Consider the following 19,215-nt stretch of genomic DNA (forward strand, 5'->3'; position numbering starts at 1 on the left):
GGTTTTCTCATTGCACAGACTATAGTCAAACACTGCTGCAGTTAAATATTTTACCCTTTGTTCTCCCTGCGTGATCTACAATAATAGTCTGCTTTGTGTTGATATTTGCTGCTGTGTTGCTGACAGTTACCTGAAAGAGAAGTTGGGGTGCTTCACTGGGCTGGAAAAAGTTTAGCTACATCAGAAAGCGGGTCTAATTAAGCAAGTTTATCTATATTTATATGTAAAGCGCTCGCTGGCGCCAGTCGCACCCGTGTGTTTTGATCTGTCATTGTTGATTGTGAATTTGGTTGACAAATCTATTATAGAGAAAGGGTGAATAGCAGTATTAAAATATTTCTTCTAATTAAGGTACGTGCGAGATTAGAAACAATATAGTTTTAGATTCTTGTTCAGGCACTTAATCCCAGCAATTAATAACTATCATTAATTGAATTCCTACAATAAATGCTAGATCTTTACATTCATTTCCTTTAATCCTCACAGTAATATGGCTAAATAAATGCTATATCCCCATTTTACAGGTGAGAGTACAAAGGCTCAGATGACAATGCAAGTTTTTTGTTTTTTAAATGTTTTTATTTTTTAAAGAGAGAGGAAGGGAGAGGAATATAGATATAGAAATATTGTGCATTGCGAATCATAGATTGGCTGCCTCCTCTAAGCCCCCTACAGGGAACCGAGCATGCAACCTGGGCATGTACCCTGTCTGGGAATCGAACTGGTGACTTCTTGGTTCCTGCGTTGGTGCTCAACTACTGAGCAACACTGGCTGGGTGACATTGCAAGGTTTTTCACCGCACAAGTAATAAGTTGTGCTGGGATTTGAATCCAGCTTTTTTGACCTCAATTGCTTTTTTTTTACTATACTACCTTTTAAAGAAAATCACTGGTCTTGTGTGGCTTGTGTGTATGAATATATGATTTTGTGGTTAAATATATACTTATTTAAGTAAATGACATGTTTAAAAACAATTGATTTCTCACTCCCTACCCTCCACCCACCCAACTATCTTAGTATCTAGTGCTTTTAAAGGAGCTTCCTGGAGAAGAATATCCTTTGCCAATGGAAGATGTTGTTGAACTTCTGAAACCACTATCGTAAGCAATTAAAACCATGTTATGTTCACTTAAAATTTATAAACTAACTGATGTGTTCTGTCATGCTTATAAAGTTAAACTTTTTCCACCGTAGCAAATTGTGTTCTTTATATCGCCGTGACCAAGAGGTTTGTAAAACAATTTTAAACCACATCGTTCATATAGTGGGGAACCTGTGTCAGGGCAGTATGGATTCTGAGAACACAAAGGATGCTCAAGGACAGTTTCTAACAGTTATTGAAGCGTTTTGGTAGGTACAGATTATTCTGTGGAGTTCTTTTTTTTGCTTCTTCTGATACAGATGTAACTTTTACATTTCTGCATTAGTGACTTCTTCTAATCCTTAATTGTAATTACATATTCTTTTAACAATAGTAAATGTAATTTGTGTCCCCCCCCCCCCCTTAATTTCTTGAAGAACCACATTGTATTTTTTTTAAGGCTTGGCTTTCTAAAGTGTGTTTAGTATTTCCCTGCAAATTTTGAATCACTTAATAGTTTGACATATATGGTGAATAAAGCAAAGTGCATCATGTCGAAATCAATGGAATTGGCCTTATCAGTATCTGGTTATTTCATGTATATAATCATAGTGTGAGACAACACTATGATGCTTACAGAGTAGCACATATATATAATTTAGAGCTCTCATATCATTTGACTGTAAAGGACTTCAGAATCAATATAGAAATGGTTTTTAAATTTTTGATATAACAACAAAAGACTTTAAAATGTTCCTCTTACATTAAGATTACTATATAACATGGTTAGCTGAAGTAAGATAGCTAAGTCAGACATAATCATATAAGTCTAATAATATTAAAATGAACTAAGCATTTCTTTTATATGGAATTCTTTTTGGAAGATGAGATTATTGGCATGTGCCACATAATGATTAAAGTTGGCATGGAAAGAAATGTTGGAAGTGATTTTTTTTACTGTGCTTTTATTGGAATAATTATTTGACATTGAAACACTTTATTTCAGGCAATTAATCAAGGACAGGAAATGCATATTCTCTGTAAGAATGGCACTAGTCAAATGCCTGAAAACTTTGCTTGAGGTGAGTTACTCCACATTAAGTGTTAGAAAGTTTTCCGTAAATTTTAAAAACAGCCTTTGTTTCTGTTTGTTAATGGGTGATTTCTTTCTTAGTATTTCGTATTTAACCTAAGTTGTTCTTTTTCCATAGGCTGATCCTTATTCAGAATGGGCTATTCTTAATTCAGCGGGAAAAACCTTTTCTGTAAATGAAGTATTTCCACAATTTCTTGCTGATAATGACCACCAAGTTCGCATGTTGGCTGCAGAATCAATCAATAGGTAATGAGTCAAATATTTATGAAATGTCTGGAATGCTGCAGATATCAATGCAATGCTAGCATAGTCATGGGTTACTTGTTGCAATATTAAAAATAGCTAATCACTTATATCAACTGTAATTTTTTTAAAAAGCTAATAGTTATTGAGCATATACTGTATGCCTGGCTTTTCTGTTTTCTCTCTCTCTCTCTCTCTCTCTCTCTCTCTCTCTCTCTCTCTATACACACACACACACACACACACACACACTCTCTCTCTCTCTCTAGAGGCTCAGTGCATGAAATTCGTGCACTCAGGGCGGGGGGTGGGGGTGGGATTCCTTCATCCTAGCCTGTGCCCTCTCACAGTCTGGGAGCCCTTGGGGGATGTCTGACTGATGGCTTAGGCCCGCTTCCCAAGGGGAGCAGGCCTGAGTTAGCAGTTGGCCAACCTTAGCTTTGGCCATCCTTAGTGCTCACTGTGCTCACCTGCTGTGAGCCTGGCTTTTGGCTGAGCGGTGCTCCCCCTGTGGAAGCACACTGACCACTAGTGGGCAGCTCCTTCGTTGAGTATCTGCCCCCTGATGGTCAGTGAGCGTCATAGTGACCAGTCGTTCTGCTGTTCGGTTGATTTGCACATTAGCCTGTTATTATATAGGATATTTTCATTGATTTCAGAAAGGATGGGAGAGGGAGAAGGAGGGGGAGAGGAAGAGTGAGAACGGCGAGAGAGAGAGAGAGAGAGAGAGAGAGAGAGAGAGAGAGAGAGAGAGAGAGAGAGGTGCAAACATCAATGATGAGAGAGAATCATTGTTGGCTGCCCCCTGCATGCCCCACACTGGGGATGGAACCTGCAACCTGGGCATGTATCCTGACCAGGAATTGAACTGTGACCTCCTGGTTCATAGATTGATACTCAACTACTGAGCCACACTAGCTGAGCCTGGCCTTTATATTTTCTTTTAATTCTAACAACTCTCTCACTTAGATACCATTATTTTCTCTAATTTATAAATGAAAACTCTCTGGCTTAAAGAGATAAAGTAGCTTGATCAGTGCGACAGAGCTAGTAAGTGGTTGAGTTGAATGAGGTGTGTCTACTACCCAGGATATAAGATCCTGATGACATTTTTTTTGTCTGTTGATTTAGCACCTACAACAATACTTGCTAATAGGTGTCTAATAACTTCTAAAAATCAATGAATATTGAAAAAAATTACATTATACTTTAAAAACAGTAAAGCAAAAAATCATTTGAGTAACTTTGTTGTTCACATGTAAGTGACCAATAATTAAAAATCACTATAAAGAAATTGCTCCAGCAGTCACATCAATATATGTGTTAGATAACCTAATGTGTCCAAAATTTAAATATGATGACAATAATGTTTGTATAAATAGAATTGTGTCTAATTCCTCAGGTTTGGGATTCTTCAGTAAACAATAGTGCATTGTAAGGATTGCTAATGAATGTGTGCTTTACTTCAAGTCTTAGACGATAGAAAATATATACTGAAGTTAAAGCCCTGAAGTTATACTCAAAGAAACAAAGAAAAAACTGATAGTTGTCAGAGGGGAGGGGGATGGATGGATGAAAAAGGTGGAGGGGAATAAGAGGCACAAACTCCAGTTATAAAATAAATAAGCCACGAAGGTATAGTACACAAGCTCGGAATATAGTCAATAATAATGTAACAACTTTGCATGGTGACAGATCATTGCTAGACTTAGTGTGATGATCACGTTGTAAGGTATATAAATGTTGAGTCACTATATTTTACACCTGAAACTATTGTAATATTGTATGCAAACTATACTTTAATAAAAGTATTTTTTAAAAGAGCTTAAAAAAAGATGAATTTATAGAGGATCATAAGTTGAATGTAATAAAGCACTGTAGTAGTAGCATTGCATAATCTCTTAAGATTCAAAAATGTATAAATTCAAGAATGGCATGAACATTGCACTTGTTGATTTCTTTTTTAGGTGTTTACTTGTTAGATATCTAAATTGGACATTTCAACAGAAATTAAAGAAATGGGAGGAATCAGAGGAACACCAAAAAGTTTAAAAGTCTTGATACTAAATGAGCATAAAGGACAAAATTGATTGAAGAGTTGTCCTTAAATATACTAGGATTTTTTGCAAATGGCACTGATCAACTGTTTTCCATCACATAAAATATTTAAGTGGAACATCAAGACATTAAGCTATTCACTTTCAGGATGATTGAATATTAGGACAGGTTAATATACTAATAAGAGTCTGTGACTCCTTCTAATTGGCATTTGACCAGAGGACAATTTTCCTTTTTGGGGTACTTTGAGTTCAGGCCAATTCAGGTTTGCACAGTAAGCTAGAAGGTCTTTGAGACCCTTTTTGGTTCTAGGGGAAAATGGAGTATATGGTAAAGACCCTACCATTATTCAGCAATGGATCTTAACCTCTTTTAAGTGCACTCCTATTTTCTTGACTTTTGAAAGAAGACCTATTAGGATGTCTCACAGAGTGATTTATTTTTGTCCTGTAATATGTTTTAGGAAGTACGGTTTAAGGTAAAACATTATTTCACTTTTTTTTAAAGGTTATTTCAGGATATGAAACAAGCAGGTTCTTCCACGTTATTGAAAGCACTTCCTTTGAAGCTTCAGCAAACAGCTTTTGAAAATGCGTACCTGAAAGCTCAGGAAGGAATGAGAGCAGTGGTAATTTTAGTAATGTGCATTTGCTATTATTGTATACTTTCTATAAACATACCATATATTACTTTACCAACATTGGCCCAAGACAGTTTCTATCTAATAGTTTACAGTATAAAGTTAGACTATAGCAGGAAGGGTGGAGGTGGGAAAAGGGTGGGGGTTATGGGAAACATCTGTAATAATGTCGACAATAAAAAAAGTTAGACTAAAACAACTGTATGAACTGATTGAAATATTTGTATTTATTGGTCAGGATTAGTAGAATAATGGCAATTTCTTTTGATTCAGCTTATTTGTAGCATTTTTGCTGGAAAACAATTTCCTGAATTTTCTAGGAGTATAAATGGTTTTCTTTTTTATTAAACTTTTATTTTTTGTAAGAGCTGGACAAAATCTAGTTCAGAGAACAGGTAACAATAGGAAGAAATGGATTGAGAAAAATGTTCTAATAAGGAATATCAAATTACCATGGTGTCCTTTAGTGAACCTCTTGATTTTCATATTTCTCTGTAGAATAATGATTTTTTTTCCTTAAAATGAAAATTGTCCTAGGCTTAGAATTTATTCATTTATTTATGCTTTAATTTGTTTGTAAAAGCTATATGAGGCAGTTAATTAAATGACTTTCTAGTCTGTGATAGCACAAGACTGAAAAGGACAGTTGTGTGAAGAATGTGAATTTAGTAAAAGATTTCAATAGATTAGAAAAATGAGTTTAAATATTATAAAATTAATAGAGATAATGTATATCATACATTTTAAAATCAGCCTGTCATGTGCAAAAAGGGAAAATATTGACCTGACAACAATTCATTTAGATAAAGACCTAAGAAGTTTTACATTTGAGAGCACACTATGAATCAACATTGTAACAGTCTTTCAAAAAAGCAAAGTCTGTCTTTGACATCATTGATAGAAGCATACTGGCATGAACAGGTTGATAGAAAGAATTTGATCTTCTATACATTTTATTTTATTTTTTAAATATATTTTTATTGATTTTAGAGAGGAAGGGAGAGAGAGAGAAACATCAGTGATGAGATAGAATCATTGATTGGCTGCTTCCTGCACGCCCCCTGCTGGGAATTGAGCCCACAACCTGGGCATGTGCTCATGACTAATCAAACCTGGAACCCTTCACTCCGCAGGCTGGCGCTCTATCCACTGAACCATACCGGCTAGGGCTCTTCTATACATTTGAGAGGGCAGCTAGCATGTTGAGTTTGGCTCTCAGTAAAAGTAAAGTAGACTCTGAGTTAGGATGTTAGCGAGTCTGTAGATCCATCTCTTATAAGGAATAGGTGGAGTTGACTCATTGACCTCATAGCTGTTTTTGAGCATGTTGATTGCCATTTAGTAAAAGAATTAGATCCTTACTTTTTCTTGTACCAAAAACCAAAGCTAGCATCAGAGAGTAGCAGTTTTTTTCTAAATGTGAAGAGAAACTTCTTTCAAGTATAGCAAATCAAAAAATGTACATATTTGTAGGGATATTATAACTATTGAAGGGTATGTCATCCTGTCTAGTTGCATGTTTTGATTGTTCCTTTTGGTAAAGATATGAAAATATTTTTAAAAATAAGAAGTATATATTGTTGTAATCATAAACATCTTATGAAGTATACTTGGTAGTTGAAGAGGAACTTTTAATCTCTCTCACCTACTTGGAATTTCTCTTTTTTCTTTGATGTGCTTTATACATCACTGAAATGTTTAGCAATTCTTTCCATAATCAAAAGCAGTCTTTGACACTCTAGAAACTGATATTTTCTCAAAATCTCTACTCTGAGCTTTGTCACTGTAGGATTTAAAACTGTTCATTGCCTGCTTAAATGTGTCATAGTATACTTTGATTTTATCCTCACTGGTTTATTTGTAATGTTTAAATACTTATAAAGTCCCACAGTGCTGAGAACCCTGAACTTATGGATGAGATTTACAATAGAAAAGCTGTTTTACTGATGACGATGGCTGTGGTTTTATACTGTAGTCCTGTCTGTGAAAAACAAGCTTTGTTTGCCCTATGCAAGTCTGTAAAAGATAATGGATTAGAACCTCACCTCATTAAAAAGGTACATGTGGATGAATATTTTTTATTATAATCTTCCTTGGGTGACTTTTAAACAATTAAAAAAGTTAAACTAGAATTTTAAAGTGGCACTTACAAAAGACTTAGAGACAGTTTTATTTTTTAATAATGTGTTTGAAAAAGAGTGTATTTATTTGTATACCTTGTTATTATTTCTTGCATTCAATTCAGGAACATTTCACAGGTATTCATTAAACTAACAAGGGTGAATGGCCTGTTGCCATGCAGACCAGGCCTTCTGTAATAGCATTTATTGACTGAAACACGGAGAACACAGCAGTAGTGAGTGTTCTGCCTGGTTGATTCTGGGGCAGGGCATTGGGATCTAGCAGAGTCAGGCATGAAATTTTAGAGCAGTGGTTCCCAAACTTATTTGGCCTACCGCCCCCTTTCCAGAAAAAATATTACTCAGCGCCCCTGGAAATTAATTTTTTTTAAATTTTAATAGCAATTAAACAGAAAGATGTATGTATTAATGTTTCTACCTTTTTCATAAAATATAGTAAAGAAAGGTGTAAATTAGAAACATTGAAGTTTGAAATTATGAAACTATTTGTTGAACTCAGAATAGAAAGGTAATACAAAAAACGTTAAAACAAATGCACCTGTGGCCATCACCGCCCCCCTGGATCGCTGCAGCGCCCACCAGGGGGCGGTAGCGCCCACTTTGGGAATCACTGTTTTAGAGCTTTTAAGTTGCATGATTAGGAAAGGAAGACCAGGGTCTAGCCTTGCAATTTCATCAGCACAGTGTTGTAGAATGTTCATTCCTGACTTGTTCCACTACCTCAGCATTCATGGTTTGGGAAGCTCCAAGCCCTTCCAGTGTAGATTTTTATATGATGAACAAGTGACAGCTCAGTAGCCTGCTATCCCATTCAGCATCCTGACAACCTGGTTTCCATGGAGCTTTGCAGTAGGCCAACCTGTGGGTAATCAGTCTTAGACAAGTTAACCTTTTACTTCTCAGGATTAAGATAAGTTGCTTTAAAAAAAAAAAAACAATTGCATCACCTAGTTATTATTGTAAGTGGAATATAGTGTTTTGTATTTTCTCATTTGGGTTTAGGACTGAGAAGAAGAATTATTTTACTTTAGACCCGGGGTGGGGAACATCTGCCCCATGGGCCATATAAGGCCCATGAAATCATTTGGTCTGGCCCTACCAAGGCATGAGGTGTGAGTGAATTGATTGTTTGACCAAATATAGCAGGCTAATTTTTAAGTTGATAATTATGTATGGCCCGTGATGATGTTAGAAATATCCAAATGGCCCTTGGCAGAAAAAGATTCCCCATTCCTGCTTTAGACCTTCCCTTGGAATATAATTAAATGTTTAAAATTTCAACTTTTTCTGTTTTTATTAACATTTATTAAGAACTTGCTATGTGCCAGGCATGGTGCTAATTATATTAAGTACATTTTTCTTACTTAGTCTTGCTGAAGTGGATACTTTTATTATCCCCATCTTATAGATGAGTAAATCAAGATATAGAAAAGTTAAATGAATGCTTAAAGTTATACTGTTAGTAAATATTAACAAGGATTTAAATAACATATTGGTTTGCTATTTTCTTAAAGCATTGACTTTTTTATTTGTATAGGTTTTAGAAAAAGTTTCTGAAACTTTTGGATATAGACATTTAGAAGACTTCATGGCTTCTCACTTGGATTATCTGGTTTTGGAATGGCTAAATCTTCAAGATACTGAACACAGCTTATCTGCTTTCCCTTTTATTTTGTTAAACTACACAAACATTGGGGATTTCTATAGGTAGGTTTACATGTGAACTATGTTTACCTTAAAATTAGGTGACTGTTTGGCAATCCCAGCCCTTCCCCCCTGACCCCCCATTCTCTAGCCCCCCCATGTACAGATGTGGGAGGTTTATAGTATGAGAAGCAGGACAGCTTATTTTAATGAAAGTGTATTGAAGGGAATCCCTGGACTTTGGATCTGGTCCTAGCTGTGCCAGTTACCAGCTATGTGACTTTAGACAAGCCATGTAGGGACTTGATTAAGCCATTCATTGGGGCTTGATTTTTTAAACTGTAAAGTAAGGGAGTTACACAAGGAGATCTTAATGTTCTTTTCAGCTTAAACATTTGGTAATCTTTTCTATGAAAAGTGAAAGATAAACTAATAGTGACTGGTTATTTCTGCCTTGTTTTTGTTTTCTGTTGTGTGACTAGGACATTTAGTCATTATTTCTATTTTAATGTAAAAGTACTTATTTTGCTAACTCTCACTGTAGAGAAGAAAATTTTGAAGCTGGAAAGGTTTGAAACAACTAAAGAGTAATGTGTACATAGGATGATGGGAAGACTGTTCATTATTGTTTAGTGGTCCTTACTCAGTTTGGCAATAATATTCACATTTATTCTTTGAATTTATAAGTTTCTTCACATTTCATTTTACAATCATCTACATATATATAAAAGCCTAATATGCAAAGTGTCCCCTCGGGAGTTCAACTGACCACAGTTTGATCGCTCGCTATGATGTGCGCTGACCACCAGGGGGTGCTGCGGAATGAAAGAAGGCCCTGGCCGGCAACCAGAAGACCCCGATTGGCCCTGATCACACGAATTTTGTGCACTGGGCTTCTAGTTTTATATGCAGAAGTAAACATAAATTTAATTTCTACTTTTTTTTATCATAGAATTAGGATAGTATATTCTATGATCTCTATTCTTTTGAATGTGACTATTTAAAATGTACTTAACTTCATTTTTCCATTTATAAAATTATGGTAAGAATGCTTCAGCTAGATAAAATAGTATTCTAATATTTATTTAAAGAATGTTATTATTTTAAGAACTATAATAAAAATTTTACTTTGAAAAGTTATATATAATACATTTTTTAAATGTTTTATGTTTTAGATCTTGTTATAAAGTTTTAATTCCACACCTGGTGATCAGAAGTGATTTTGATGAGGTGAAATCCATTGCTAATCACATTCAGAAGGATTGGAAGTGTCTTCTAATAGACTGTTTTCCAAAGATTCTTGTTAATATTCTTCCTTACTTTGCCTATGAGAGTATAGGAGACACTGGGATGGCACAGCAAAGAGAGACTGCTACCAAAGTTTATGATATGCTTAAAGATGAAAACTTACTAGGAAAACAGGTATGACTTCAACTTTTACTTACATTTTATCCCCTAATTGATCTGAGATGTAACTTTAACATTTTAAGGCTCTTTATCTATGAAGTTAAACTTAATATGTGGAAATCACTATCTAGCATTGACAGTCCATGAATTGTGGTAGTGTTCTCTCCTTTTGATTGGCTTTTTAAAAAAATATGCTTTTATTGATGTTTTTAGAGAGAGAGGTAGGGAGATACAGAGATAGAAACTTAGATTAGAGATGAAACATCAACAATCAGCTGCCTCTTCATGCTCCTACTGGGGATTGAACCCGAAACTTGGGCATGTGCCGTGACAGGGAATCAAACCAGTGACCTTTTGGTTCATGGTCAACGCTCAACAACTGAGCTACACCAGCTGGGTTTGATTGGCTTTTAAATGAAATGTGTTTAATCAGATATTTAAAAAAATAACTTTTGAATAATTTTTTTTCTTTTTAAAATTTATTATAATTTGCAGTAATAATAAATGCAAGTTAAATTCAAGCAATACTGAGCAATGTATAGAAGAATCTTCCTATTTCCTCTTTAATCTCATTAAACCCCTCACTTTTCAAGGAAAAATACAACCCCAAATTTCCATACCGTGCTCTTCCTTGTTTCCACAACTGCCTTCTGACATATGGTATCATTTACTTAGGAATTATGTTCATTGTTTTTTATAATCATCTCTACTATAAGTACCATGAAGGTAGAATTTTTCTTTCTTGCTGATGCATCCTAACCATTTAGTATATATATAAAATATTCATTTTTTGATATAAGATGAACTCAAGTAAAAAAAGATCTAACAATTTTTGATTTACAGTATTTTACATAAATTCAAAATTATTTGAGGCAACTTATCTTAAAACACATATACAGGGTGTGGCAAAAGTAGGGTTACAGTTCTTATGGAAAATAGTACAGTAATTAAATAATAATACAAGAATAAGCTGTTTCATGTACTCACAGCTATATCCTAGTTTTGTCCCACTAGTAATCTTTTTTTAAGATAAAAGATGATTGGTCAGTTCAGTTTTTTTTTCAGTGAAAGTAATGGTGACTAACCACATTTGGTTAACATAAGAATTATAATTGGATGAACTTTGAGAGGGTTTTTTTTTTTTTTTTTTTTTGGTTGCCCAGTTATCTGTGTTGAACCAAGAAATGCAATAGCAAGACTCAAAGTTACTTAGGTAGACCATTGCCAGTCAGGTGGTTGTAAGTCTAGTCTGGTGACAAATGTGACAGTCAGAGCAGAATGTTGGCACACTGGAGGAATGGAATTTATGAGGGACACTCTGTTTCTACCCACTCCCACCAAATCTCCTAGCTTAGACTTCTGAGCAGGCCTGATCTTACTAGTCTCTTTATGTATTCAGACCAAATGATAGCAGTTTTCAGTCAGAATTAGTTTAGGAGGGAAAAGTTATTACATTAAATCTTGATATCTTAGCTTCTTGATAAAAGAAACATACTAAACTTCTTGTTAGTCTCAATTTAGCATGAAGTTGTCATCAGTTAATTTTTCTTTGTTTCTCTAATTTGTGCTTTATCTGAATCAGTCTTATAGTTTCTTTTTTTTTTTGTCAGTAAGTGTTGGTATAACTATTATGTCTTTGCATCTTCTAAAACTGTTAATTGTTGAAAGCCTAAAATCTTTACCGTGAGATTGTTTAGCTATATCTAGACATCTGAACAATTTATATATACTAAAGCTAAGATTACATATCTGGTTTATTAGAGAATCAAGTGAAATTAGTGAAGTTAGTTAGGATCTTATGTGCAAGGAAACATTCATGAATTTTTCCTCATTTTTTTGTAATATTTTTTTATTGATTTTTAGAAAGAAAGGAAGTGAGAGGGACAGAGAGATAGAAACCTTGATGAGAGACACATCATTTGTCTGCCTCCTGCACGCCCCCTACTTGAGCATCAACCCATGAACCAAGAGGTCCATGGCATCGAACCAGGACCTCTTGGTTCATGGGTTGATGCTCAACCACTGAACCACACTGGCCATACCTCATCTGGTGTTAATTAGATTGGCCAATTTGTCCTTACTCATTATAGATACACTTTGAAATGAAGCTGTATTTTTATAAGGGCTGAAACCTTGGAAATGATGATGTGGACAATTGATATGTAAGCCAGAGAGAAAGGATAGGATTTTTACATTAGGTTTCTTGTCACATTAAAAAATATTTCTGTTATATTAGGAAATATTTTCAAACCTCCTTGTGTATCAAATAAATCAGCCATTTGCCCTGTAGTTCAAAGCACTATAATTCTTTATTTGGAGAGCTAATAAATTCATCCTCAAGACTTCCACAGTTTTCATACATTTGGCTGAGGTGTAAGGTAGCAGACCCAGGACGTAGAGAATTTATGCTCTTTGTAAGGCTACCTATAGTAGGAAGTGAATGACAAAGAGTTTGCTCCTGTTGGGTTTTAGTCTGTTGTTGATGATGAAGTGTAGGTAGCAACTAGCTTCAGAATTTGGGATATCAACCAAGGGAGAAGTCATGCAGGGAACAAAGAGATGATTTTTGCTAGTCACTGAGACTTTTTACTAGTAAAGTTTTCTAAGTGAAATAGCAGTCCCAAATAAGAGTAAAATGCAGATTGAGGAGCAGTACATATTAGTGGGGAATATAGTTGTCAAGGAAATGATTAGATTGAGCAATTTAATGTAGACCTGAAGGCTTCATCATTTAAATGATTATTTTTTAAAAAAATACATATTTTTATTGATTTGAGAGATAAAGGGAGAGGGAGAGAGAGATAGAAACATCAATGTAGAGAGAGAATCATCAATCGGCTGCCTCCTGCACACCCCACACTGAGGACTGAACCTGCAACCTGTGCATATGCCCTGACCAGGAGTCCAACCGTGACCTCCTGGTTCATAGGTCTACTCTCAACCACTGAGCCATGCCAGCTGGGCTAAAATGATTCTTTAAAATTAAAGGGTCATATTAAGGGAGTCTTGTTTGGTGTGGTTTCTCTACTTTCCTCTCAGTTTATAAGTTGGCTGCATAGCAGAAAAAAATGGAGTTAGGTGTATGTCTTGCAAATAGACCTTTGGTCATCTATTTCCTTCTATGGTCACTGGATAATATTGGAAATGAGGCAATAACATGAGCCCCTTGAACTGCCTTAAAGGTCACAGACATAAAAACTTAATTAATTTTATGTCCTTGCAGATTGACCATTTATTCATTACTAATTTACCAGAGATTGTGGTAGAGTTACTGATGACGTTACATGAACCTGGGACTGCTGGTGCCAACCAAAGCACTGACCTCTGTGACTTTTCAGGGTATGGGTATTTTATTTTAATTTATTTTTAAATTAAATTAATTTTTTTCCATCATATATTTATCAGGGTATGGGTATTTTAGGCTTAGAGAATTAGCTGCAACTTCAGAAGTTTATTGGCAAATGTATTGGTTGACACCTTCAATTGTCTATTTCAGTTTTTAGGCACATACTCCGCTTTTAAATTATTTCTTTAAAAATGACTTCCTTTGAATTGAAGTAATTACCTATCTGCTTCTACTGTAGCTTTCCGCACTAACTGTTCTTTCTAATTGACCTGTTTGTTTGCAAATTCAATGAGCTTTTTTCTTTAATGTTTCTGTAGTATTTGAGCATTGTGCCATTGGTTGTCTCTTCAAATTTTCTTCCTGATGACACTTTATTTTATATTCTCCTCTCTTTATCTATGACTTGCGTTTTTAGGTCACCTTTTCTTTATCACCCTTCTTAGCTATCAGAATATTACTATACTACAATTTAATTTGGATATGTAAACCCACTTGGTTGTTCATGAATATTAGTTATCTTCCCAGCTTGATTTTGTAAACGGCTGGAAAGCATCCTTTATTTTTTTTGGTATGCCCTATAGTGCTAGGCATATGAAATAATAATACCATCTACCAGAGTACTTTTATATATATATAATTTCATGTGATACAGATAGTGTTTGATTGCTGTGTCTTAAATAGTATTCTGTTTACAGTACTAGCAGAGAGCTTTAATTCAGACCTGAAGTGGAATGGGTGACATTAAACCTCCTTTGTGGGATCACCATTAACTTCATAAAAGATTTTTTTAAGCAAATCTTTTAAAAACTGATTAAATCCTAGAAGGTAAAGGTATGTAAATACTCTGGTTGATGAATATAGACTGTGATATGTTATTTTATTAAAAGTAGTTTTCAGTAGAGAAATAATTTTTTAATTTGAGGTTATTATAATCTAAATTTTTATTCTGGAATTTCACTGGTCTGTCAACTAAGTCTATTTTTTCTTGATTACTTTGTCCTGAAAATGATGACTCTTTTCCTATAACTCTTAGGGATTTGGATCCTGCTCCTAATCCACCTCATTTTCCATCGCATGTGATTAAAGCAACATTTGCCTATATCAGCAGTTGCCATAAAACCAAGTTTAAAAGCATTTTAGAAATTCTTTCCAAAAGCCCTGTAAGTATACATTAGTAGTATAGTAACTGAGACGAGAATTCCTTCGTTTTCAGCCAGAAAATCTATATACGTACATTGTAAGGAGAAAATAAGTAAACAAATGGAAAATTCAACTGAATAAATTAAGAAAAACACTTATTTACAAGTTTATATCTTGGTATTTTACTTGTCAGTATTAATTGAAATGTGTCACATATGAGGGCTGAATTTTTCTGCTACATTTTAATCATATATTGGCTCAGAATTTTTTTAAAAAAATATGCTATAATTTTTTAAAAATATACTATTATTGATTTCAGAAAGAGGAAGGGATAGGAACATTAAAAATGAGAGAGAATCATTAATCAGCTGCCTTCTGCATGCCCCCTACTGGGCATCAAGCCTGCAACCTGGGCATGTGCTGGACTGGGAATCGAACTGTGACCTTCTGGTCGATGCTCAACCACTGAGCCACACCAGCTGGGCAAATATGCTATTTGATTATAGTGTATGAAAATTAAATAAATTGACAATAGTTGTTTATGTTTAAGATAGTAATTTTCTTAATATAATATTTAGCATTTGATATCAGATCCAAAACTAAATTCTGTAATTTTGTGTACAAAATGTACTTATTATACCACAGTATATGTGATTTGACAAGTTTTTACTAAAATGTATCTTTATTTTCTAGGATTCTTATCAGAAAATTCTTTTAGCCATATGTGAACAAGCCACAGAGACAAATAATGTTTATAAAAAGCACAGAATTCTTAAAATATATCACCTGTTTGTTAATTTATTACTGAAAGATATAAAAACTGGCTTAGGAGGAGCTTGGGCCTTTGTTCTTCGAGATGTTATTTATACTTTGATTCATTATATCAACAAAAGGTAAATAATATATATAGACCAAGGTCGAAGTATTTTTCTACCCTGTTATCTTAATTGAAAATTTCTATGCTGATAAGAGGTAGACACCAGAGTATTGTTTCCTGAATGTATATCTATCTGGTTTTTAAAAAAATAAATTGCATTACTACTTCTCCAAATCTTAAGTACTAGAAATCTTAATTTTTAATGGTCTTCAACATTTTAAAATAAAAATTCTAATTTTAGATGGCTTGAACTATATATGTTACCATAGCAGTTCTGGTCACCGATTCCAATGTGTGTGTGGGGGTGGGAGGGGGTTGGGGGAGAGGTTTTTCACACATATCCAAGGAATTCTCCAGACCCAGCTGGGTGTCTTACAATTCAACTCAATGTTGATGAGACAGTGTCAGATCCCAGAGGTTAAAGGCTCTCAGTTCTATAAGATTTCCTCCCCTTACCCCCCACCCAATCACAGGCCAGTGGTAAATCCAGGTTATCATCTGTGCCTCGGACCACCTGGCCTTAGATTATAGATTCTAATGACCCAACCTGCCTTGTGTCTGAGTAGTTTGCTCGATTGGCTCATAGAACTTGAGAAACCCCTTTACTCACTAGATTACCAGTTTTTTTTGTAAAAGAGGATATAACTCAGGATCAACCAGTCGAATTTGATGCATAGCACTTCCATTAGTGCTGGGCCTGGGGCCAGTTAGCAAGGGGCATGGGGCATGCTAATGCCAGATGTGTTTTTTAGGGTTTGTGAACCTTTGAGAGATTTTAGGAAAGGTTACAGCATGATGCAAGACAGGCCATTTGTATTGAAAAGCCACTGGAAGTGGCTTGGGTGGGCTGCAAGTTGGGTGGGTTAGGACCTCAGGCAATCACCGGGAGGTGGGGTCTGGGGAGAGGACATTGATGAAGACTCAGCAAAGGAACAGTGGCCTCTGCCAGCACTTCTGTATGGGAGAAAACTGTATCGTTGCTGATCAGGTTCATCCTATCATGTTGATGGCATATCCCAATGGAGATGGCTTCTTCCAACAAGACAATGCGCCATGACACGGTGCTTGTATTGTGCAGGAGTGGTTTCAAGAACATGAGGGAGACTTTACCTTGCTTAGGTGGCCCCTACAATCACCAGATCTCAATGCAATTGAGCATTTGTGGGATGAAGTTAAAAGAGCCATCAGGCAGCTGGTTCCATAACCATCAAATCTCACAGAACTGGACAGTGCTGTTCATCAGGCATGGTGTCAGATTCCTCGCATCACCTTTCAACATCTCATGGAGTCAATGCCAAGAAGAATCGCCGTAGTAATGGAGGCAAAAGGTGGCCCAACGAAGTATTGATGGGGTGGTCATAATAATCTGGCCAGTGTATATTCCTATGAATGGGCCATACTTATCTAATTTTTTTCATAATTTCCTAATGCATTGTGATTTTCTTCTTGAAAATGGGACATTTTACTGTTATAATGTAACTGTGGAAATCAGATTTTCCCCTTGTCCTGGGTTTGGCATTATTTTGTAATTGTTGAAGGCTACAGTAGTCCATTTGCTTCATGAGTTTATTCAACTATTTTTACAGAGAATATATTCCTTGTATATGTGGTCACTGAAGACTGTTCTTAACTTGTGCTCAGGTAGTGTTTTGATGGAGATTTCCTTGAATACCCGGAACCAGAAAGAGAGAGAGAGAGAAACCTTTTGTAGTCTTTGTAGATTAGCAGATAGAACTCTCCCTCAGCCCTTAGCCAGGCTTGCACTGAGCCTAGGGATCAGCCCAAAGTGAAAGCTTATGGTCTTCAAAGGTAGTTTTTGAGCAAGCATCTTACCCTGGGCATGTGTGTGGCTTCCTAAATTCCCCAAATATATGGTGAATCTGAGTGCTCTAATATCCCAAGGAAGATCTCTCTCCAATTCTCCCTCTTAGGCAATCAGGCAATCAGTTGTATGTGTCAACAATAATCTTTGGTCCCAGGCAGCTGTGGGCTGTTGGCTAGCAATGCCCACAGCTTTTCCAGCCTTCAAATATCTCTCAGACAGGTTTAGAACAGACATACACAGTAATATGTGAATGAGGTCTGCTCTGCTTTCTGGAGAACTAAGGACCAGTTGGGGAATGCAGTTTTCAAGACTGTGGCCAACCTGGGGAGTGGGTGGGACAGGGCAACTAAAATTACCAAAGAGCTTTGCTGCAGTTTTTAGGTTGCCTTTTTCTTGGTGAAGAGTTTGTTTGATTGCTGTAAACCTTTGACTGTTTACAAGAGTTCTAACAAAGTACTGATAATTTTTTTTAAAAAAATTGGCTGTTTGATACAAATGGTTTTTATTTTATACTATTCTTGGAGATCTTTTCATGACAAGCTGTAGAGCTGCTACATTCTTTTTTTAAAAAAATATTCTATTGATTTTAGAGAGAAAGGGAGAGAGAGATAGAAACATCACTGGTGGGAGAGAATAATTGATGGGCTGCCTCCTGCAAACCTCCTACTGAGGATTGAGCCCACAACCCAGGCATATGCTCTTGACCAGAATCGAACCCAGGACCCTTCAGTCCGCAGTTCAATGCTCTATCTGCTGAGCCAAACCAGCTAGGGCGCTGCTGCATTCCTTATTAAACTTTTAAAAAATTTATTTTAAAATTACAGTTTATAGACAATATTACATTAGTTTCACATAGAACAATGTAGTGATTGGACATTTATAAATCTTATGATGTAATCATCCTGATAAATCTAGTACTTATCTGACACAATATACTAGTAAAGTTAATGCAGTATTATTGACTATATTTCCTATGCTGCACCTTACATCATCATGACTGTTTTTATAACTGGAAATCTGTATTTCCTAATTCCTTTCACCGTTTTCACCCATTCCTCTATTACCCATTCCATCAGGCCACTATCAATTTGTTCTCTGTATCTATGAGTTTGTTTCTGTTAGTGGGATTGTAAATTGGTGCAGCTACAATGGAAAACAGTGTGGAGGTTCCTTAAAAAATTCAAAATAGAAATGCCTTATGATCCAGCAATTCCACTTCTGAATATCTGAAAAAATCCAAAACAGTAATTCGAAAAGATATATCCACAGTAATTCGAAAAGATATATCCATCCCTATATTCATTACAGCATTATTTCCAATAGGCAAGATATAGAAACAACCTAAGCGCCCATCAATAGATGACTAGACAAAGACAGTGTGGTACACACACACACACACACACACACACACACACAGGAACCTTACTCAGCTGTAAAAAAGAATGAAATCTTGCTATTTGTGGCAGCATAGATGAACGTAGAGGGTATTATACTAAGTGAAATAAGTCAGACAGAAGAAGACAAATACATGATTTCACTTATATGTGAAATCTAACAAATGAAAAAACAAAACAGAAACAAACTCATAGTTCTTGTTTTTCAGTGTCTCAGGAGAGATTGGAGCTGCCTACTCCACAATTTTGCTGATGCCACTTCTCTTTTTTGATTTAAGGATTTGGATATGAAAATGACTTTTATGTTAAGCCATAACGTAAT

At 35.5% G+C, this 19,215-nt stretch overlaps 1 protein-coding gene across 6 annotated transcripts in view; it reads left to right on the forward strand.

Moving 5' to 3' along the window:
• The window catches only part of ATM (ATM serine/threonine kinase), a 135,955-nt gene that overhangs the window by 41,168 nt on the left and 75,572 nt on the right, over positions 1-19,215 (forward strand). For 4 of the 6 annotated variants that reach the window (XM_059707986.1, XM_059707985.1, XM_059707987.1 and 1 more), the window contains 11 exons: positions 1,019-1,101; positions 1,196-1,351; positions 2,089-2,164; positions 2,294-2,424; positions 4,987-5,107; positions 7,003-7,176; positions 8,798-8,967; positions 10,080-10,326; positions 13,535-13,650; positions 14,691-14,817; positions 15,491-15,690. In XM_059707986.1, coding sequence (XP_059563969.1) covers positions 1,019-1,101; positions 1,196-1,351; positions 2,089-2,164; positions 2,294-2,424; positions 4,987-5,107; positions 7,003-7,176; positions 8,798-8,967; positions 10,080-10,326; positions 13,535-13,650; positions 14,691-14,817; positions 15,491-15,690 — 1,601 coding nt within the window. Of the gene's footprint in view, positions 1-1,018; positions 1,102-1,195; positions 1,352-2,088; positions 2,165-2,293; positions 2,425-4,986; positions 5,108-7,002; positions 7,177-8,797; positions 8,968-10,079; positions 10,327-13,534; positions 13,651-14,690; positions 14,818-15,490; positions 15,691-19,215 lie in introns of those variants that run through there. The other 2 variants (XM_059707988.1, XM_059707990.1) reach the window with 2 other exon arrangements.

The sequence above is a fragment of the Myotis daubentonii genome, chromosome 9 (genome assembly GCF_963259705.1).
Source record: "Myotis daubentonii chromosome 9, mMyoDau2.1, whole genome shotgun sequence".
Lineage (NCBI taxonomy): Eukaryota > Metazoa > Chordata > Mammalia > Chiroptera > Vespertilionidae > Myotis > Myotis daubentonii.